We start from the raw sequence: 23,564 nt of genomic DNA, 5'->3' as shown, positions 1-23,564 counted from the left end.
TTAATGGATCTTCTGTAGAGCATACAAACCTCTTTAACACAGGTAAACTGTAGTGTGTTTCTTCATAAACAAAATATAAATATAGTTGGTCTCTATGTTGCATCTCTTATTAAAAAAGTTTGATTCAGCTGTTAAACTTTTGGGTGGAAAAACATTTCTCTGTGTTTTGCTGTGATGTGTACTTCCCAACGGGAGGCAGGCTAAGATAACTCCATTGCCTTCTAGGTGGAAAAGGGTGTTTATCGTAGTTTAACAGCTTTCATTTAGTTCGGGCCTAAGATGAGAACAGCGCTAAACCAGATGGACAAGTCTCTCTGTCCCTTTCTGTGTTCTGAGAGCAAAATCTGCTGTGCAGGCTGAAAAATTGAATCATTATAAGTTTGCTGAGCTTGCAAATTCTACTCTGTATCAGTGACTACTTTTTTTTTGTATGGATTTTTCTTTATATCAGCAGCATAGTTCTTGAGTAACTACTTTATTGTATTAAATAAAGCACAGTTTTAAAACCAAACTTTTGAAGCTGTGTTTTCCTGCAACTCTGGTTTCTGTGAATATGATTATATAAGAAAATTCTAGTTGCTAATGAACTTTCTTGCTCCTTTTTATTGTGAGAGGCATGTGGTTGGGCAAGCCTGCTTTTGCTTTTAAAAATCTCACTAAACTTATAATACCTCTGGAGGACAGATTTTCTTAACTTTGGCTACAAGTCTTGCAACTAAAATGCCATGTAAGTTTTCTTCCTTTAAATGTACTGCAGCACTTAACTAAAAGGAACAGGTACTTTGGAGGTGCTGGAGGCCACGTAAAATCTCTGCAGCTGTACCTGCAGAATGGTTGTGATTTTGTTAATAATGGTTTGTATTAGCTTTGAAACACCATATATTTTTAGGGGTGTGCATATATATATAATTTTTTAACAACTTAGTATTTGCCTGTGTGATGTTTTAGGTCCATGTGCTTGTAATTTTTAGCTTTGATAACCAGAAGATAGTCAGCACTTCCCTTGAGATGAAGTGACCTATTGAATTAGGTGCCGAAGGGATTTTTCAGGACGCTTCATTTAAAAAAAAGAAAAAAAGGATTTGATTGCACCTACCACTTAGTAACGTGTGTAGTGACTTCACTCCAAAGGAATTACTTTAGAATGATCAGTTAAATCAATCCTGATTCTCAGGTGTGTAATTGTCTGACCTTTTGAAAGTGTATTTGCCAGCTCTAGAGAAAGTATTGGAAGCAGTAGGTGAGTTGCAGTTCAGCTCACTTGCTCAGCGAAGGGCTGTTACCTTAAGCAGGATGAGGGCTTCCATAATTGGGCACTAAATAACTTTAATTTTGTTCTTCCACTTACACAGAACTACCACAGGCAGAAAGTGTCACCTCTTTGATTTAAGGACACCTCCCTGTAGAAACCAGACCTAATTATTTTAGACTGTGTCCTGGAGAAGTCATCTTTTATAGAGATATTTTTATATATTCACTGTTGAATTAGTATAATAAGGTTATGAAAAATCTATTGATATTCTGTGTAGTGTTTGGCTGTAAACTGAACATTATGAGACGCTCTGGGTGTGGCTATTTTCTGCTCTGGTATGGCAATGCCTTTAATCTGGGTTTGGGGGAAAAAAACCTAAAAAGCAGAGTGTTTTAAATGTTAATTTAAAGGCTGAGCAAAATGACTGGGGATTTATGACACTGATCAGATGCCAAAAACTGGATTGGCTGAGCTGGGGAGGGAGATGAGGTTTTGCTCTCCCCTCCGCTGTGTGTTCCCACAAGCATCTCTCCTGTAAACTGGCAGAGGGGCTCAGAAAATTCCAGTCTCTTCCCTTCGGACACTAATGAGGACTCAGCAAAAAATCCAACAGCAAAGTACAGAGGCACTGGATCTCTGATTGGGCTGCAATTCAAGTGCAGCTTTGTTAAGACCAGGAGTTTTCTGGAACATGCGCGGGGGTGAGCTGTGGGGATGTGGGACAAATCACGCAGGATGGGTGCCGCCTGGTCCCGGGAATTCAGCTGACTGCTCTCATCCTCATTATCTTTTTGTCTCATTCTTTTCAGAACGAGGACATGGGGGACATGACGCCGGCGGAGGAGCTGGAGCCTGGGGCTGCGTCCTGCCAGCTGTTTGACCCCAGCATGAGGAGCGAGGCGAGAAGGCTGAGGACTTTTTGGCAATGGCCACACACCGCCCCTGTGTCTGCTCGAGATTTAGCCAAGGCTGGCTTCTTCTTTGTGGGTCCGAGAGATCAAGTGCAGTGTTTCTGCTGCGGCGGTGTCCTGATGGACTGGGCACCCGGCGACTGCCCGGTAGCAGAGCACCTGAAGTTCTTCTCGTCCTGTAAATTCATTCGTGGTGAGGATGCTGGGAACCAAGAGATGTTTCCTCTCCAGGAAATCTTTGACACTGTGGATGGGCAGTTCCTCAGTCTTCTGCAGGGGATAGATAGTGAGGAGGCAGCCCCACAAAACCCTGAGATGGTGACAGAGGAGATGAGACTATCAACGTTTCGGAATTGGCCCCAATATAGTGACATGCACCCGGAGCAACTGGCTAGAGCAGGGTTCTTTTATACAGGTAGGTACTCCACGGAAATGTTTTTAACTCTTATTCAAGTTAACTTTTGAAGGTGTCACCATGTTTTATTGCTTGTACAAATACTTGTGTCGTGTGTTTAGAAACCACATTCTTCCTTCAGCATCTGCTGCTTCACTGGCTGCTTGTGCAGAATTCACTTCAATGTTACCTCCTGTTTGGATACTGAGGGGTCCCCAATAAGTCAATTCCCTTAGCAGCAGGAGTGCAAAAAGGGGCGTGTGTTAAACAGATGTTTTACTGGCAGAAAATTGTGTGGTTTAAGGTCCATTTAGCCTATTTATTAATTGCATTTCTAAAAGAATTTGAGGCACTTACTTTACATGTTGTGTTTTGTACCAGCTCTGCCTTGCACTGAAGCCTTCTGTTCTCAAAAAACCACCCAAATCTGGGTGAAACCTGTAGGTTGTCAGCCCATTTGGCTATCACTGGGGTTTTTGCTGTGGGGACTCTGCACTCGTAATAGAGAAATAAAAAGGTGATCGGAAGAACTCTGGAAGTGAGCACTTGGGTGAAGCCAAACTCCCTGGTGGCCTTTACTGACATAGTTTCATTGCCCTTAGGACAGGGCATTTGTAGACAGTTCTTTTTTTACTGTTTTTGGCTTTTATTATTTTTCCTCTTGTGATTTCTGTGAACTGAAGCACGGTAGGAGGATGGATAGCCTGGGACTGTGCTGGGGCAAATTCTTCTACCTGTGAGGTAGAAGGTTTTTACATTGCCTGGCTGTGCCTGCTGCTGGTTATCGCAGATTATGGTTAGGAACAAAATGCGTTTATAGGTATAGTTAATGGCAGCTCCAAACACAGGCAAGAGGGGGTTGCATAGGAATGTGCACACAGGGGAGCTGTGGTGCTCACAGTCACGCTGCCTGTCAGCTTGTGACCCAGTTCTGGAACTGTCTCCATCAGCTGCAGCTCTGGGATTTCAAACTCCCGTCGCATTTCCTGCCCCTTTACAACCTGCACAGTGTTGGTAAATTGTCTTGTGTTCTGTCTGGTAGCCCATGTTTTGTGCTGAATCGCTCCCCAGGTTCTCACCCAGGGCTAGTAAAGCATTCGGTGTCTTGGATATCAAATAATCTCTTGATTTCTTTTTCAGGACAAGGTGATGTAGTGAAGTGCTTTTACTGTGATGGAGCTGTGAGGAGCTGGTCATTCAGAGATGATCCTTGGAGGGAACATGCCAAATGGTATCCAGAGTAAGTCAATCTTAGTTGACCAGTGTCCCTCATAGCAAGACCAAAAGATGTGCTGTGCATTCCACACAGATTTCTTCTTTCATAAGATAGTACCCCCAGTTGAGAGGTGAGTCACAGGTGTACTGGTAATAAGTGCTGCTTCCAGGCTCCGTTATTACTTTAGTTTTAGATTTTTTCTATCTAGCTAGAGCAGGTGAAAAGCTAGTCAGGTTATGTTCAATTAAGTTTAACTGTAGAAACTGTTGCAATGGTCTGTAACCTTCTGGAAATCCCTTTAAATCTGGAGAGGTGCTTTGAATCCTCAAGGTCAAAGTTGCACAGCAATGGACCATCTTAGATCCTGGTAGTGGGTCAAGATAGAAAACTGGTTTCTAGGTTGGTTGCTTAGTCTGTACTGTCTTCCAAAAGTGCCTTCCTCTCACTCTCCCCTTGCGTGTGGAAAAAACAAAGATTGGCCTAAGACCTACTCATATCTTCAGCTGCCTCTCCTCTCCTGTTTCTCCCTTTCCACTCTCCTCAAAAAGCAGCTGATGTGTGTCTGGTGTCTCTGCATATGTACGATAGTTCTCTTACTATAGGACAGTTGGCTTCAGTCCCTTTGGGCTTCTTCTCAGGCATTGCCACATGTTCTGTTCCAAAGGCTGTTTTATCACTCCAGTGTTCTGTGTTAATGACAAAACCTACTGGATGATGATTGTCTAAGCTTGTAACTAGTTTTTTTACAAAGAACTGTACAAATAGAAGTGACAAACCTAAGTATTTAGGCCATCTTGCTTTTTAAAAGTAAAACCAGATGTTCAAGCTCAGGTAGAATGGCATAGTTCAGACCCGAGATTTTTTCTAATTTGACCTAGAGTTCACCATCTAAAAGTTCAATTAAAATCACTTTGACATCAAAGAACAGCTTTGGTTTCTACTGCTCTGAGGTAAAATAAGGAAGGTACTGTAAACCTTGTTTTTCTTCAGCAGTTCTATGTGTTTTTCTGTGAACTGGTCTATTGCCACGTTTCCTATGATCTGTTCTAAAGAACATTGGAACTGAGCTTATCTTGGGCCAAACGTGATGACTGGATTAAGGGAGGAAGCAAACTGAGCCTTGTATTGTTGCCCTTCATGAAAGGAGGGGTACGAAAAAAGACCATGATACTCCCTCTTCTTTAATGAATATAGTAGATTACTCATAACCTTATAGCACCTTTTGCTTCTAAAATTCAAGCTACTACTGCTGCTTCCACTTGAGGGATCCTGTACTAATGTATTTACATCTTTCTGCTTATAGGTGTGAATTTTTATTGCGATCAAGGGGGAGAGAATTTGTTAGCAGTGTTCAGGAGGCCTTTTCTAGCACCCTGATATCTCCAGTGAGTCATGAAAATTTTCTGTAGAGTGGAAGGGGGTTTGGTAGATAGGGGGAGTTTTGAACACGTGCTTCTCTTTTGTGACTATTTTGTGACATTTTCAGAGAGATTCCTGGGATCAGACTGAACAAGAGTCCTCTGCTCTCCAAGGTCAGTGCTATAATTATGTGGTGTTTTGTCTTCTGTTGGAAGTGGTGTAGTCATCATCTACCCCCTGCCCAGTCACTGTGCACTCTGTAGACATGCTGTTTGAGAGATGTTTTGATATCCTAGAAGCTGTTTCACTTTATTTTCATGAATTGTCTCTAGCACAAGAAGCAAAATTGCCCTTGTGAGACCTCTTGGTCTAAGACCAGAGACATTTAGCTAGTCTGGATAATCATGTGACTTTGGGGTTCCTGTCTAACTATCCTTTGACTTGTCCATGCTCTTATTGTCCATCCATAGAGTCTTTCAGACTACAGCATTTCAAACCTGCTTCGTAGGAGACCAGTGAACATTTAGTCCAGTTGTTCATTAAAGTGTTGATCCCAGGGATCTGTTCCCATTCATCATTTGGTCCTGGAAATTTAAGTAGGTGAAATTTGGCTCCTGTAACTGTGGAAAACTGTTTTTTTCTGTCTCTTGAAAAGCCTGTCCAATAGGATGAGCTTAAAGACTTCAGCCTTTGAAGGGACTGCCAACTGAATTTCCCACTTAGGTCTTTACTGATGAATGGTTGAGCTAGATTATGAGGTAGGAGACACTTCAATTGGGATGTTCCACTTGATCTTCATCAAAGCAGTTTTGAAACTTCTTTTCTGGGATGTGAAAACGAAGATAAGGATTCTGGACTGGGGCCAAACATGGAAGACTTGGTTCAGTGATACAGTAGAATGAACCATCCAAAATGAGTCTCTTGGCTTTTATAAAATTACTTTGGATTACTTTCTTGTGAATTATGGTAGGAAGTAGAAACTGTAAATCTGGACATTGATCTAGATATATAGACAGCTCGAGGAATGTTCTAGAATATATTATTGCTGTTTCATAAATAGCAGCTTCAGGGAGTGGCATACTTTGGGCCTAAAGTTCTGCCTTTTTGGTAAAGTATCTGCTCACTGCTTTACAGATCCTTGGAGGGACTGGGTATTGCATGATCTCATAATGCAGAATGTCCTGCAGATGGGCTCTGACCCCATGTGGGTGGCTAATCTGATGCAGAATAAGTATGTGCTGACGGGGACTGCCTACCTGTCTGCGCCTGAGCTGATCTCTGGTCTGCTCCAGTCAGGCTGGGAGGAGAGCAGCAGAGCCCAGGAGCGCAGAGGTACGCCCGACTCGCACACCCGCCTGCTCGGTGGTGGTTTAACCTCTTATCCACTTCATCTTGAGCACTGCTGTGTCTTGCGGGTCTGCCTTCTCTCTTCCTAGGCTGGGATTAAGAGTACTAATGTGCCCAAGCATGCCTTTCTTTGAGAAGCTGAAAGATGAGGTTCTGCTTTAAAGAAATCTGAAGGAGCTGTGACTGCTGGGGTGTCAGTAACTATACCTGCCTCCAATAGGCTGTGGTGTAGATATCCTCAGTATTTTTGTTGCCCTTAGACCTGCAGTAGCAGGTGGCTGCACGATATGGAGGCTGGTGCACAAAGTCACATCTGATGCGGACAGATACGGGCAGTTGTTGGAAGCAAGACATCTAGGATGGATGAGTATTTAAAATTGAATCAGTGACTTGATCAGAAATAGCCATGCTTCCTGTTTGTTTGGATAATATATATTCTACTCATCAATGCCTGTCTTGTGTTATCTGTTTTGTGGAGTCTGTTTGCCAAGTGAGGTTTATTTGAAGATGTGGTTCCACATGGGCTTTCTCTGGTAGCAAGCCTGCTTTCCAAAGCTCCCTTCTCCATGTCATGGTCTGCCACTTCTACAGCTAAGGGGGGGAAAAAAAGATTCCCGCAAAACTGAAAGTGTGATTAATTAGTAGTACAGGAGGATGAATGAGCAGCTGCTGGCTTCTGTCTGATAAATAAGCCAACTTTGAGGGGACATTGTGATGGGACATGTCTTGGTAGGGAGGTCAAAATACACAAAGCACTGCAGAGAACATCAGCTTTGCCAGGCTGAGTGGGTGAAGTTAAGAGCAGAGCAAAGAGGTGTTTGACCTAAAGCTACCGAAATCTGGGATATTTCACCTTTTTAAGAGGGAGGAAAGGGATAGCATTTAATATCATCTTTCCTGATTATACAGGTGCTGTTCAGAGAGAGACTGAAACATCAAGTTCAAGAGAAGAAATGCGATCTGTGCAGCAAAAGGAATCAGGTGCACTTGGGGGACAGCGGTGGTGAAATTGAGCCTGGGCATAACCGGGATGGTTTTTATAGTGATGGTATCAGTGGCCATTGTGTTCATTCACTTTGAATCCTGATGGAATGTGAGCTGGCTAGTATGGTAACCGAGCACAGAGGCCTTTATTCAGGAATGAGAGTTCCACTGTGACACAGACTGTTATGCAAAAAAAATTGGTTCATCAGGGAAAATTTACATATTACAGTAAAATGATGTTGATCTCTGTCCCTGCTCAGTCCAGCAGCTGTAGATAAGGCAGAGTCTATAATAGCTGTAGCTTTTCAGCTTAAATGAAATTTGCCTGAGACATGCCTTTGGCATCTTCAGTCAGCCCCTGAACAAAATTAGGAGCAAGTTGCAGTCTGACTTCCTAAGATAACAGGACTGGCACTCTGGAGCTGTTCTAATACTAAGTTTGAGCTTCTTTTTTTTTTTCCTTCTATTAAAGATGAGTCTTGGATGAGCACAGAAGAACAGCTCCGCCTGCAAGAGGAAAGGATGTGCAAAGTGTGCATGGACAGAGACGTGTCTGTTGTGTTTGTTCCTTGCGGCCACCTGGTAACTTGTGGAGAATGTGCCTCCAATTTGAGGCTGTGTCCCATCTGCAGAGCTGTCATCCGGGAAAGCGTGAGGACTTTTATGTCCTGAACCGTGACGAGCCTAAAGGGAAAGATAAGTCTATACAACTCATTCATAACACTGCAGAGAAAGAAAATAAGTAAATAGTTCAATTGATGCTGGAGCAATCTTATTTGCAGGGTAGCTTGGCATAAGTGTAAAAATTTACTAAATGTGCCTCCTTTGCACGGTGTTTCTAGTAAGAGCTGCTGGTTTGCTGTGCTCTTGCTGATCTTGCTTAGGACGGCTCCAGAAAAACCTCTGCTAGTTTCTTTTGTCCTCCAAAAAGAAGCTTTTGTTGACAGATTCTCCTCCAAATTCTTGCATTCTACAATGAATCCCTGCTCTGTGTTGAAATCAAGGGCTGTTTTCAGTAGGCTGTCTCTGGTTCTTTTTCTCTCATTTAGCAGTTGTTTAGAGATTATTCTGCTGGGGTTGATGACTCCCTTCAGTAAGTCTGAGTCAAAATGGGAGCACTTCTATACAAAATGCATTCTGTTCAGACTAGAATACTCAGCAGCAATGTATCATGGGGGGGGAAAATCTGGTTTCTTCTGAGCTCTTTGCTGTCTCCCCCACCCCCTTTTGAATTGTCAACGATTGACAGAATTTTTCAGTAATGCTCAAATCCACGTAACTAAGTGAAAAGCCTCCCTGTTGTAGACTCTGTGACATCTTTACTCTCAGCTGCCTGCCTCAGGTGGAACATGAAGGGCTCTTTGGTCAGGCGATGATCTCAAGGAATCTTCTTACAGAGCCTCTTCCCTGGCTGTTGGGTACTACAAGAAGATAACTAAGGAAATTTAACTTTTAGGAATATAGTGTGCTGGCTAAACTGATGATTCTTATTTTAAATGAAACATCCTATCACGTAGCCAAAAAGAGAACATTTTATTAATTCTATAGCTTCTGAGCTGCAGGGGAAAGGGAATATGCGTGTTTTTAAAATTAACTGTTGTTTTTAATGGAATAAAGAGCTTTCTTTTGTTTATTTTACAGAGGCCTGAGTACCTGATTCTAGTATAATGCCTTTTTGGGGAGGGGGTGTGGTGGTGTCTTAGGATGCTGGAGTGGCATCAGGTTGTAATCAGTTCTGTCCTTCAGTACTACCCAGGCACGAGTGAGAGAAGCAACTGTGTGTTGGAATAGTGATGTTTCATCCTAAATTGTAGCTTAGTGTGTCTGGAACCCAGCCTGAGCATCAACAGGATTATAAGGCTGTAAATATATGACCTATTTCTGGGGCTTCTTTTCTTCAGCACTTTGAAAATTATGGCTTTTCCATATCTGGAAAGGTGGGGATGTATGTATGTATGTTTGTTTGTTTGTTTAATTTTATTTTCTATGGGAAGATGACCCTTCAGAACCAGGTACACGTTGTTTTTTGAGTAGCTGCATCTCAGGGGATGCCCGTTCCCAATAGAGGGCACTCCTGACCTGGCCTTGAGGGATACACTGGAGCAAAACCTCCAACTGCTCCTTCTTCTTCCAATATGATGGAGATGCAAACAACTGGGAGTCCCTACCCTTATTTTCTTTCTTTCTTTCTTCTCAGACTTATTTTTTTAATGATTTAAGTCAGTCATTGATACTAAACATTATAAGCTTACCTGAACCTTTATTTTACTTCTCTTAAAAGATACTTAATTACCTGTGTTCATCATAACATAAGGTGGATGTTAGGCGGCTGCTCAGTCATTAGACTTGTTTTAATTTAATTAATGTTTACCAGAGTGTATTAAAGTGAAGAGGCATGCCGTTAAGTGCATAGTTTGATGCTTAGTCTCTTTAGAGTCCTTGGCAAGTGTTTTTATTCAGTTTTATTAGTGTATGTTGCATCAAGGCTTGGTCAGTTTGAGAGGTATAGTATTAAAACATGCAGACCTCAAAATAATTCAGCTACTCTGATTTCATATTGCTGTCTAGAATCCCTTCATGAAACTACTAAGGAAATGTTTCAAACTGAATCTGTGCTTTCTCCACCATCTGTGCTGAATTTTTGGTTGCTCTCAAGGCCAATAAATAATGCCGGTATCTGAAGGACAACGTTTCTTTCTGAGGAAAAGAAATTGTATTAAACCAAAAAGTGTAAAGTCAGTGTTTTCTGATGAGGAAAAGGAAGATTAATTTCAAAAGTCCCAAATAAATGGAGTCTTCCATGGAATAGTCTCACTGACTAGAGTTGCATGTTCTTCCCTTCCTTTTTCTGCCCCTCCAGGGAACATCAGGTGGGCAGGTAGGAATGAATGTAATACAGAAATGAACTGAATTAAAGCAGAGGTGGAGAAGGTGCTGTCTAAATGGTGCAGTAGCTTCTGTTCCACTGAGAATTTAACTCAGTGGTGCCGCAGCACTGACTGATACAGGAGGGAGCGTGTTTTGCCAGGCAGAGCTGTTTCAAAGAGGGTTGAACTCTTTCCTCCTCAAGTGATGAAACTAATAGCAAACCAGCAGCTCTCAGCTGTCTGTCCTGTGCAGTCAAGAAGCTGTGGCTTCTCCTGGCTAAAAGGAAAAATTCCTCTAGAAGGCAGCATTTTGACTCACAGCTGCACCTGAACAGAACCCAGGACTTTAGCTTGCAGCGGGTATTTGGAATGGAACTTACACAGAAACAAAAATGTTCTCGTAGTGCTTATATTTTTGGATTTATAGAAGAGGATTTTGCTTTCTGTGGCCTTTGGAATGGGACAAAAATAAAAGTGCATCATTCTGTCTTTGACTTAGCACTTAATATTTTTATTTCTTTTAATTCTTCCCTCTCACTTCCCCTCCCTTGTGTGGCTTCTAGCTTGACTCTTCTGAAAAGCATTCCTCAAAAATGCCAAGCAATCTCAGCCAGATTATGCCAGACAATAAGGAATTACACCAGCGCTTGGAAGGTACCAGCCATGGAATGCTGACAAGTGCCCTTTTTCCACTTGATGCTTCACGTGCTGGGAGACATCGCTAACAAAACTGTTTTTTGTGTATTGTGTTTGGATTTCTTCTTTTTTAATTAATTGCTGCAGCTCATTAATGCGACTTAATTACACTTCTATTCCCTCTTCCGCCCATTCCCTCCCCTCAAAATTGTGTCCCAAAAATCCCTTCCATCGGGGTGCTGCCAGACTTGTGTCTGGAATAAGCCTGGTGAGGAAGGCAGGTACCAAAGCATCTGTGATCCATGAAGAACTGGGCATTTCCAGTGTCCCGCAGCAGGTTTTGGCTGTGTGTATGGTTACACCAGTGTTAATTTAATGTAAATGGGCAAACCCAGAGCAAGCTCCAGCTGCTCTGTGAATGGCTTGGCATGTTGAAATGGGGCTAAGCTCCATGCTGATTAAAGACTTGGTGCTTGTCTTTAGCTGTTTAGTATTACAGGAGTTGGGCCACAAACCACTGAAATCCAGGACAAGTGCCTGTTGCTTAGATCCTGACTATGTATAAAGAATGAAGAAGGGAGCCCTGAACAGACAGGATGGGGGAAGAAGGGAAGAGCTCTCATCTATAACTTTAAAAAAAAAAAGCCTAAATAACTCAAATGTAAATAGCTCCCACCTAGTTCTATACAGGCAAGGAGGAGATGAAGTTGTGTTAGGGGATTTAGGCTCTTTTCAGAACAAGGGAGAGGAGGAGGGGAAGAAGCTAACTAAAAAACATAGGACATGTCCCAGGGTGTTCCACAGTGCTTCCTTCCATATGGATCCTGGCACAAGGAAGCAGCTCTGACCTCAGCTGTATCTCTGGAGAGATGCTCTTGGTGAACTTGTTCTGCCTGAAGCTTTTCAGGCCATTTCTTGGCTTGTACCACCAGGCGATGGTAGAAAAGGTTCATCAGGGCACTTAGAGAATTAAAAACCAACCGCATGGCCATTCTTCAATGTACATTCATTGCGTTTGAAAAGAAGACAAGGAACAAAAAATGGAATGGAGTTCACCATCCTGCTTTTCCTCTGCCAAAGATCCGGGCCCCAGGGGATTGTTTCCCGCAGCACCTTTGGTGCTGTGCAAGGCTGGTCCATCCTCTGGCTCCTCCTCATTTACGCAGGCCTGGAGGGGGGGAAAAAAATGAAGACAGAGCATCAGTGTGGAGCACATACTAAGTCGCATACTTAAAAGAACAGAAATGGTGTGGAAATGAGTAGGACAAAAGTGATATTCTTTTCTTCTTGCTCAGGGTTTTTAAATACAGTTGACTACAGATGAGGAGCAGGATTGAGAGCTCAGCAGTAATGTGGTTAAGTGGTCCTCAAGCCTGGAAAGAACATTATGTGTGTACCAGACCTGAATGCACTGCAGTTAGACTAAGGAACAGATATGAGCCAAAGGGTTAAATCTATGTACCCTCAGCATCTGGAGCTGCGTAAAATTTGGTTAGGAATTTTAAAAGCTAGGGGTCATCTCTAAAATAAAGTAGCTGCTTGAAACTGCGGTGATGTGCTTTTGGTGTAGATGCAGCAGTATTAGCAGATCTGCTTTTGCAGGCAGCAGTAAGGATGAGCGAATGTTTTCGGCTGAAACATCACCTTAAACATGCAGCTTCGGGTTGATCAAAACAGTTTGCATATTCCTGTTGTTATTCAGCAAAGTGTTTGCTTGGGAAAAAGTCTACCTAGAAAAGAAAAGCAAAAGCACTTTGTTTTGTGTGTTTGTTCTCTCTTCAAAACAAAGTGAGATTTTTTTTTTTTCCCTGCTCTGGTTTCCTTTGTAAACTATTCTGGGCATCAAAGTTTGGAGGGGTTGGGGTGGAAACACTGCTCAAGGAGTTTAGTTTCTTCCCCAGAGTTTCAGTCTGGATTTTGAATTCTTTTGAATTTAAGAATGTTATTTGTGTTCTTGTCCCTGTCAGTTGATCTACTGAAGAACTTGCTTGCAATCTGTAAGTCGATGACCCTTACATGGAGTCTAGTCTAAAGCTGCATGGTCCAGCTGCTTCGTGCCTCTGGCCAAGAGACAGGGGTTGGTCTTGTGCTTAAGCTCTGCTCATCGGTCTAGGTCAAGGTCATTGTTCTGTGGGGCCTTGTGGTCTATGAAAATTCATAAATTTGGAGCAATGAAGAAGAGAGACCAGGGAAAAATGCAAGCCAGGACAAGGAAAAAGAGCACAGTGGGAGGAGAGGAAAGAGTGTGATCTCATCAGAAAAGGACAGATAAAACTGGGGTGAATAGGGTAATGCCATTAGGGGATGAAGAAAAGTGATTCTGTTAGAGTTGTGGCACCAGGGAATTGCATTATCAGGAGAGCAGCTGACTGCTGACAATAGGGTGATGCCATCTGAAAATGGGGGTTCATGGTTGCATTTAGCTTCTAGTCAGTAGTTGTAGAATAGGTTTGGTTTTATCCAGCATTTCCTTCAACAAACAGGAGTTAAAACTAGAAAGCCCATGTTCCTGACCCCTAGCTGTTCTATAAATTTAAACTTAAGAGCAGTTGGATGTATTTGTTGTTTTGCATCTTCTTGAACAGGACATACAAAAAAAAAAGCCTTTGGTTGTCGTGAACTGATTTTTGCAGCAGGTCAAGGGCATCTGGCACTCAGTGCCCCAGACTGCAAAACTCCATGGAACTCCATGGCATCATTAGCTGAGAATCGAGTATCTGTTCCTCCTCTCCCTCCCATTCATACATCTGGAAGAAAGGCAAGAGCCAGGCTGAAATAAATCAACAGAAATTGCTCTTTGGTGGCTGCTGTGAAATTTATAGCGGGTCACCTTATCTACTGCTCAGCAGCTGTTTTCACCTCCTGTTAGCCAGAAATAAATATTATATTGTGCTGGCAGAAGCTCTCAAATGATAAGTGATGCTCTGAAGACCAGGATTGAACAACAAAATTATCTGTGTACTTCGTTAGTAGCTTACCATCTTACCAAGACCCGTGTAAGGAAGTTTTACATTGCTAGCTTCTGTTCATGTTACAGTTACTTTGTTTATAAGTACTAGCTTCTTTCACAAACAGAATTTGTCATTTTAAGAAAAATGCAGCCCAAACCCCAGCCTGTAAAAGTGTGATGTTTCTCCAGCATGCTGCTGCACCAACCCAGTAAATCAGGGAGCTGCTTAAAGCTCCGCAGTGTCTGCAGACTATGGAAAATTCCATCCCACTGTGACAAAATGAGAGGGAAATCAATATTTAATCTCCTGTAGCATCCCTTCTAATAATGCCATAGAAGCCCCTAAGTTATAGGGAATTTAACTGCTTTGCAAAAATTACTCATTCTCCTGGTCTTGTGCTGTAGTGACGAAGTGGGTAGTAAGTCTGTGCTACATTAAAGAGACACATCTACAAATCTATTTGGGGGCAGTTTTTCGTCTCTCAGCCCTACTTTTCTCCCCCATCTTCACATCCTTCTTGTTGCCAGGACTCTCCAGCAATATTATTCCTAAAAACCAACTTCCTTTAGCAGCTGCTTTAAAAAATGTCTGCACGTGGAACTGCCTTCTTGCAGCTTGATTTAGAAAGCATGAAAAATGCATATCTTATTGCTGCATTAAACAGATGACATTGGCCTTTATGTTTGAGAATCTTATTAAGAACCAGCTTTTAAGTGGACTGTGTGAAAGTGTGATCTTGTGCCTTCAGCAGCGGGGAGGGATTATCAGAGGGTGGCAGCTGGAACTCAGCGATGGGTCTATGGGTGGTATGAGAGGAGCTGCTGTGGATGAGTCCCCTTTCCGCTTGCTGCTCTGAGCTGAACTCTTGGGATGCCCCACACATAATATCTGCTGTTCTTGTAGTCAACAGAATTTATTAAAAAAACCAACCAAAAACAACAACAAAAAAAACCAAAACCACACAAACAACAAAAACAACACCCCCACACCTTAAGAGCAAACCTGTGCCATCCAGCACACAAACCATCTAGTACTTGGTTTAATTTAATTCACCAGTACATTAGCTTTGTACCCTATGAGTTCCCTACAAGCAGGTACAGGGAGACCCTGTACCCAAGACGGGGTCAAATTTTGTGGTGCTACCATGAGATTATCAGAGGATGACAAAGGTGTTGTCAGTGATCAAAATTGCACAGATGTATAAGTCAGAGCTCAGTTAATGGCTGTCTGTCCACAGATCTAAAAGACAGTAGTTTCACCCCTCTGGTGTCCACTTGTTCATTCCTTCCATTCCTGAAAAGCCTGCTGGAGAAATCAGCCTACCCAGAGGAACAAACCCAAACCTGTGGCACCCTTGAGCCATCAGACTAAGAGGCATGCATGGCCTCTTAGCACAGGAGATGATACTTACAGGTATGTCTGCTTGAACAAAAGGTTGGTGGGTTTTTCATTGACATGGTAGAGAGGAAATGGATCAAATCCACCAATGAAATCAACTGAAAAAAAAAATCAAAACTCAAATAAACAAACAAACATGGCCAGAAAGTTGAAAGGAAATGGAAAGAAGTTGGTGCATGTCAATGGCATAACACAAAAATAAATGAGAGAACAGAAAAGTGATGTTTCAGGTATGGATTGCCTGCTGGAAGTCTCTGCCTGCGCAGACCTCTTTTCCGGGATCCCCTGTGCCAAGGAGGAGATCCAGCTGGCGCAAGACTTGAAGCAGAGAGCTCACAAGAGACAGAAAAACACCAGCGTGTGCTCGGCCTCCTTGGATATTGCCACCACGAGAGAATGGAGCTGGCAAAGCCAGAAGAAGTTGGCAGCACAGCAATCCCCAGGAAGGCCATATATTAATGGTAAAATAGGAATTTTCTTGCCCCACTTGTCTTTCCCCCAGGACACACAACAGCAGCTTTGGAAAACTGCAAATACTTCATTAGCTTCAGCTCAGATATTTTTCACGTTCCCCCCTGCCAACTCCATTTCTTTTAATTGTATACAAGTAGGAACAATGCTTCCCTTCTCCAGCATTCACACAAGGGCAATGCAACTAAACAAGGAAAATTTCAAGTGTCAATTCCCCTAGTAACCACAGAAGAATTTTCCAAGACTCTCTTAGTTTCCCTGAAATTAGGCCAGGTCTAAATTACTGAGCTCACCAACCCAGTCAGGTCAGTCAGGGTATGATATGATGTGATTTGTGACTGACCTACCACACCTTGCAAAAACCTTTACAAGAGATCCAGCTTAGATCACTTTTTGGTGCCAAGTTAGTGCATTTTGTTTGGAAGTGTGAAAGCTCTCCAGTCCAAAGCCACTTAAAAATAACTGGGGAGTCTTAGGAACTATGGAAATGCCTGATTATTTTTTTCTTTCCTGAAGGTGGCACTATTATTTTAAATTTTAGCTAAAGAGTTTTAGTATTTTTTGGGTGAAAAAACAATAGAAAATATATTTACTAACGATATTGGAACTGGAAAAAAAACCCAAAACAACCTCTTAAAATATATTTACAAACCAAGGGACAACATATTCTAACCAATTCCATCTAACCAATTCATGCTGATACTGTGATTTTGGAACAACTGTCACTTAATGAGAAAACCTGTAGAGGTTCTTAGTTACTTGGGGGATAATTTCCAGGAGTTCCAGTGAGACTTGACCTTTCCTCAGCCACTTTTGAATATGTTTGAGTATTTTAAAATCTAGACAGTTTGCAGTTTTGAAAAGCAGATACTAACTATATTAGCTCAGTTGTGGAATGTCTGAATTAGGAAACCTTAAAGAATCACAGTTTTCAGTAACTATCTAGTACCTTGAACAAAAGTCCTGTCTTCTGAGCACCCAACCATGGAAACACTCAAAATCCAAGTTACTTAAAAAACTCTTAACTGTGGTTCATTGTTGTGAGATATTACAGTGCATTAACACATCTAAAATATTCTTGCCCACAATTCAGCTTTAGTAGATCCCCACTGCTGTGTTTTCTCATGACAATCACGTTAGCATGAGCTTCCTGATTAATGTGCCTCAGCACTTATAATTACTTCATGCTGCATATCAAAGCAACATTTAAAGGAAACCACAAATGGAAGAGAAAATTAAAACGCAGCTCAGATTTGTCCGGGTCACTGGAAGGATCTACCACTGTGAGTGTGAAATATTGATGGTTTGTCATTGTTAATTATTCAAGCTGGCATTTTAACTCCAAGCTGGGAAACGGAGGGAAAAGGAATTTGTTAGTGGGAAAAAAATATACCAATCCTGAAATTAACAGCTCTGTTTCTAGATAATGCTTCCTTCCATGCGGTTGCCTGTCCTAACAGATCCCCACTATAAAAATGAGCTCTGTCAAGTTGTTACTTCACAATAGTCAAAAGGGGCTCAGAGCTCAAGCTATTTAGCTATTATAAGAGCTATAGGGTAATTTTAAAATATTACTTATAACGTAACACCTTGGCTAAGTGCACTGCCAGGCTCCAAACAAATGATCGATAAAGTCAGCAGAGTGAGTTCAGCCACACGGGAAGCAACAGAAGAACACGAGGACAAGTCAGAAAAGCAACGTTATCTCATCTCACTCCCATGAGTGTAACATTCGTCACATACTTCCAAGTGTTCAGTTCAAAGCTGTTGTTTTTCAGCTGAAATCCACACCAGCTGCTCTTTAAAACAAAAAGCTACTTACACAAACCTAATAAATGTATTGAAGAAGTGCCACTTGGATACAAAGCTGTTGGATCAGATCCTTACCTGGAGTAAACTGATTTTCTCATTCTTCAAACATGCTGAGAATTCACAGAAAAGCAACACATTGCCAAAGAAATCAGCCTTCACATTTATTTGAACCCTACGTGTCCATTCTTATTTTGCCAAATTATTGCTCTCAAAGGGAGTTTTAGAAGGGCAAAGTAACCAGGTTATAGATATCTGGATAGATCCCAGAAACCCAACCACCCACGTGATTCTTCTGAGCCTTTGCTCTTCGCTGACATGTCATAACACTTAAAATATATCCTCTTTTGTATACCAAACGTGAGAGAGTCAGCTCCATCTTGTAATTACAATACAGGGCTTCCTCTGCTTTTAAATTAAGTGGTCAGGTTGGTTCTTGGCAAGAAATCTCATGCTCTACTTTGTGGCATATGATGCTCAGCAGGTGACCTGCTTGAGTACCAGGCTGTGTTCCTTGTTGTAGGTGCTCCTAATTACAATGGTAATATTTCAGTGGCATTAAGCTGTAGAAGCTTGAAGACAGAAGCAGCTGCCCAGTTTCTCTAAACCAACAGCCAACACCAAGCTTTTTTGGGCTTAGAGTAACAGAATTACAGCATCTAACACATGCTGATCTGAGGAAAAAAAATCCCACAGTACAAATAGCTGATCCTTGACAGGTAGGTAGTGCCATATCACATAGAGAGATAGAAAGAAGTCTGGTAGCAACTCATTCCTGATAGATGAACATCTGAGAGGGGAATAAAATGTAATAAAGCCTTTGCTTTGCTTATCTGTTGGTAAATACTTACAGCTGTCTTCTTCTTCTGTAAAAACACTGACAACATAACAGGCGTAGACAAAGCCCACCAGCTGGAAAATAGAGACAATAAATCATTTTAGCATCAGTCTTGCAAGACTGGTCAAAACCTACTTGGCACAACTTCAACAGCCAATATTTACTGTCAGCTTCACAGCATTACTGTACAGGTGGAGCCGAGTCCTATTTGCTGCGAAGTCCAAACTAAAACCCTGCAAGACCCATTCTCACCTTCAGAACAGCAAAAACTTAGTTAACCATGAAAATGATGATGTACTGGCAGCAACATTCAGAGACACTGAAATCTTTAGCAACTTAGGCTTGGAGATCAAAAATGCATTGGGAAGAAATCCCAGTCTTATTCTATGGTTACTTTTGTCTTTGGAGGATAAACCCTTCTGCATGGACTGAACAAGCATTGCACCTGCAAAATAAATGGGCAGAAGACGATAGCAGTGGTCTTAATTCACAAATCACATAGGTTAGCAGTAAATTGTCAGCTCCTGGGAACCAGTTAGAAGCAGGGAAGGAGCAATAAACCAGTAGGTGCCTCTCAAAGAACAGCCATGCTGGCATGGTGCAACCTGCAAGTCAACCCATTGCTCAGGGAAATCTCTGCAGCAGAAAACCAGTGAACATTAAAACCGTAATTTAAAGTAGTCTGGTGGGTCTGTCCTTAGCTGGTAGTTTGCAGAAGCTCTAAAGCATCAGAACAGCCTCATGCAGTTTCTGTGGCGAGTTGTCACTCAGCCTGAATAGAAAAACAAACTTCTGGTACTATGGGAGTTAAGCATCCTCACTCCAACAGGGCTTTATTTTGCTTTACCTTCTTCAAGTTAATCAAATATCCTCCCCATCCTTCATTTTACATCTTTACATAACACCCCACTTAGCGAGATCTTGGTTGACAGTAACTGTATTAGTAAAGTTATTGTGAGACGTAATTGTTTTCCACTGTGAACTCAATTCTTTTGAACAAGAGTTAAAATGTAACATACAGTGACTCACTCCAAGGGAAGACAGAATGATGCATAGTAGGGCTTGAAAAGTGGAGTTCATTCATTTTTAATTTGACAGAAAAATACATCACACCAGAAAACAAAAGGCAAGATAATGAGATTTCTACTGGGGAGTTATAACGCATTTGTGATTTCTCCTGCTCTCCCTGACAAAACACACCATGTTGGAAGGAAAGCATAGCTAAACCTCGTATTTCTTTTACAATTTTCTATAATCATCTGAAAGACAAGCCAGCTCTGTCTTGGGTGAGCCTTATGGAAACTCGTCCTGGTACCTCAGTGGATAAGAAGTCGCTCCCACTCATTCCCACTGCACATTTTTGAAACCTGGGCTGCTTCATAGTAAGTTTCTATGAGCTACAGAGGACTTTGTGCAGAAAATATATACATATATATACATATATATATATACACATATATATATATATATATATCTCCTTCTGGGCATGATGGTAACCACAAAGCCACATGTAATGGCCAATCTAGTTTTACCAGACGACTTTTAGAATTGCCTTCAAGTAGAAACATTGCTTTTTAAAGGCAAACAAACAAAATATATTTAAAAAAAGTCAGAACAGTCAGAGATTTTTCTTCTTTTCCAGTGCTTGTATTGTGCTGACAGATGAGCCAGGGAGCTGTTTTTCTTTCTGCAGTTTGGGGCAGGTTTGGTGGTCCCAGATGTGTCCTTCCATCACAAGTAGCCTTGGCTGCGTAATCAGCAATTAGTGCTCATCGGCTGAGTTGGGGTAGCTACTGATGTCATCACTTAGAGGTACTCTTGGAAAAACAAAATGCTTCAGATTAAAGCAGTCCCAGCATCCAACAGGATGTCGAACCACCCCCCTGCACACGCTGGTCTCCAACACAAGTGTGTTTGTGCTCACCCTGGGATCGAATCAGGAGTGCGGCCACACTTTCTTGGGTTTGGAGATCCAGACTTTTCCACTTTACAGGACATACGGTAAAATCATGCAATTTACATACACACAAACATCCAAGTAGGCAAGATGCATCTTGAACGTGTGTCCTGATTCCAAGAGAACTCCAGGAAGGTTTTCTCTTTCCCCAGATTTTCCATCACACCTCAGAGCAGGGACTTCGGGTTAATAGAGCCATGCAAAGTGGCAGAAAGCTTCACAAAGACCAAGAATTTGGCAGTAATTTCACTCTTGTTCAAAGTTCCATCTTGGTTGCCGATTTCAATACAAAAGAGGGGCTTAAGCTCTACTATACCAGAGAAATAATGATAATTCTTAGACCTTTGCAAGTTATGTAGGGGAGGTGGAAGAGGAGGGGAAACGTCAGTGATGTAAAACGAAACTAAGCTATTGCTCTAATTCCCCAAAGAATGTTCTTGGGCTTTAGCCTCCTCTGCTGTTTCTTTACTTGTTCTACATGTTCAGTACCAGCTTCCTCCAGGCTGCACAAGTATCCGATTAAGGTTTTTATTAGGAACACATGTTGTAGGCAGGTGTGTTCAGTCAGCCTGTCAGACAGCCTGGGAACACACATGCTGCCCAGCAAAAGAGGATGGAGCTGGGGTGTCCTGAGCATTCTGTAGACAAATGAACAGAGCAGGAGACATGGGAAGAGACACGTGCCCAAAGAGAAGAAGGAAAAGTCTATACATCCCTCTCCCTTCAGTCATCTGAGGTTAATTTTTTAATAGTGAGTTGAAAAGCGTTCACAAAACAGCCGCATTGAACTGAAGTGCTGGAGCCAGGAGGGCTGAATTACAGCAAGATCTACAGAAAAGGAGCTGGTGGCTGTGAGTGTGCAAAACACAAGAAGGATGGGAGGGCAAATTTTAGGTGTTGCTCGTGTAAAGTCTTTGCTTCAGCCTACATCTGTCCTAGTGAAGATTCTGGGCTCTTCAGCTCTTCTCTCAATAGAAAAACTCACCATTGGTTTTTCCACTACAGAGAATATGTGCAGAGTCTCCATCTTCAGCACAAATGGATTCCAGGTCTCACTTCTAATCAGAACTAATGAACTGTGTACACTAGAGGGGGAAAATGAAGAGATTTCTGCTATGAGCAAGCAAAAAGTCAGCTTGTGAAAGAGCTAGTGTGGCCAGATGGCCAAAAAGAGGCAACCAAAATCCTTTGATTCCTTGACCTTCTTTACTCTTTGGATGCAATTACGGCCACTGAAAATCTTGCTTCTGCCAACAGCAAAGTATCTCTCGTGCGTTGCTTCTCACATAACATCTGCTGTCAGGGCTTGTATCGCCGCCTTCCTGGGAACCTTCCAAGCTGTCAGTCTGAGTGAACAGCAGACAGGCAGGCAGGCAGCGAGCTCTCTCGGTTGGGAAGACATTTCCAATTTCCATCCCGTTCTGCAGAGCCTCAGGAAAAGCCAAACCCTCCCCTCTCCCAGAACTGCCATATGGACAGCCCAGAGCTATGCCAGGTATTTCCAAACCAGAAATCACTCCTTTCCCTGCTGGCTGCGAGTTGGGGAGATGCAAGATGAATCCTTGCTAGGATTAAAAATAAAATTAAAAAAAAAAAAAAAGCCGCTTTTTCTTTTTTTGACAAACTAGTTGCTGTTGCATTTCCTAATTGGGTTGGTAGGATTAGTTTTATAGTGGCATTTCTGTACCAGCACAGACTTTAAGATGTTGTTGTAATAAGCTTTTCCCTCCAATATCTTCTGTGCTAAAGCACTGAGAAAACCTACAGCCACCTGTATCATGCATGGTGAGTGATGTGCGCAAATCTGATCCCATTCCAGCTTAAAGGAGTTGCTTTTGCCTTTAAGAAGTACAGAAAAGCTCAGAGCGAAAGCAGACTGAGACCTTATGTATCTACAAATGTATGCCCAGGAGCAGGATAATATAGTCAGCAGGAGTCCTGACAGCAGACACTGTGCTCACCATATGGGTTCAGGTTTGTTTTCCCTCCCCTTTGGCAGGCGAGATGGAATTTGGTGAGATGAACTCAGCCTTACCCCAGGTACACAATATGGTGCTCTACAGCTCCTCAGTAGTCTCAAGGAACTGGTATTTCCAGAAAACAAGCAAAAAGGTCCACAGCTGGGCAGTGCTTAAAGAACATGCATTTCACACTACTGTATCTGGAATTAAAACAAACCAACCAACCCCAAAACAAACAAAAAACCCCAAACCAAAACCACCACCACACACACAAAAATGAAAACAAACAACACACACAAAAAAACCCAAAACCAACCAACTAAACCCCCCAAAAACCCAACCCAAAACAAAACCCACCATACAAAAACCCCCACAAACCTCCCCACTCACAACTTCCAGAAACCATTAAACAATGAAAAAAAAAAAAAAAAACAACTACAGAAAACAGAGTTTTGCCTGTCCCTTGCCCTTCTTAACAGGGAACTGACTGTTCTGGTTCCAAATGCACGGCAGACAAGGAGGGAACTGGGTCACGTCCCTCGCTGCATCCCCTGAGCCTTCAAGTTCCCAGTCATGTTTTCTGTCCTATTGATCTGGTGTCCCTGCCTGTCTGCGGCACGGGCGCTCTGGGAAGGACAGCAGCCTGTAATAAAATCTGCCTTAAAATGAGATAAAGGGAACAGAAAAAGATCCTGGCAGGGATCAAAGAGTTTGACCCTCAGAGACTAAAAAGGGAGAGGACAGCCTGACTGTTTGCAGGCGAGGTCTGAGTGAGAATGTGAAAAGGCTCGATTTCTGCCTTACCTCAGCAATGCAGAGAGGAAGAGCTCTATTTCTCCCTCTACATGACAAAATTACATGAGCATTTCAGAGATGGCAGCAGTTACAGGCCTGGGGCTTCAATACTCTATTACAGGACAAGCAGAAACTTAGTTCACTCTGCACTGCTCAGCCCATATGGCTTTCTTGCATACACATATTTTAGCCTCATTTCCAGGGTTTAGGATTTGAAAATCCACTGCAACTTAAATCTCAGGGAGAAAGAAAATATTTACTTAATTCCTATTTTATCTTATAGTTCCCTCCTCGGTCTCCCCATCTGGCCCTTTGTGGTGTTTTGCAGATGCACAGAGAATATTGTCATGTGCCTTTGGGAAGAAGCAAAGGAGAAAACACTGCCGGAGACACAGACTCCTAAATATCAGCATGACTT

At 42.3% G+C, this 23,564-nt stretch overlaps 2 protein-coding genes across 2 annotated transcripts in view; one reads left to right on the top strand and one right to left on the bottom strand.

Moving 5' to 3' along the window:
• Positions 1-2,070: 2,070 nt before the first annotated feature.
• Positions 2,071-9,105, top strand: BIRC7 (baculoviral IAP repeat containing 7; the record flags this gene model as incomplete). The annotated part of the gene is made up of 6 exons (XM_082065818.1): positions 2,071-2,578; positions 3,698-3,797; positions 5,077-5,158; positions 5,260-5,305; positions 7,389-7,460; positions 7,936-9,105. The coding sequence occupies 6 exons, from the start codon at positions 2,071-2,073 to the stop codon at positions 8,133-8,135; spliced, it is 1,008 nt and encodes a 335-aa protein (XP_081921944.1). The 3' UTR covers positions 8,136-9,105.
• A 137-nt stretch (positions 9,106-9,242) lies between these two features.
• The window catches only part of NKAIN4 (sodium/potassium transporting ATPase interacting 4), a 46,927-nt gene continuing 32,605 nt past the window's right edge, over positions 9,243-23,564 (bottom strand). The window contains exons 5-7 of the mRNA XM_082065819.1: positions 18,447-18,507; positions 15,329-15,413; positions 9,243-12,134 (exon numbers count right to left, since the gene is read on the bottom strand). Coding sequence (XP_081921945.1) covers positions 12,125-12,134; positions 15,329-15,413; positions 18,447-18,507 — 156 coding nt within the window. The 3' untranslated portion in view covers positions 9,243-12,124. The remainder of the gene's footprint in view (positions 12,135-15,328; positions 15,414-18,446; positions 18,508-23,564) is intronic.

This window comes from Streptopelia decaocto (genome assembly GCF_964273445.1).
Source record: "Streptopelia decaocto genome assembly, chromosome: 14".
In the NCBI taxonomy this organism is placed as follows: domain Eukaryota; kingdom Metazoa; phylum Chordata; class Aves; order Columbiformes; family Columbidae; genus Streptopelia; species Streptopelia decaocto.
This window is presented reverse-complemented; position numbering and strand designations above follow the sequence as displayed.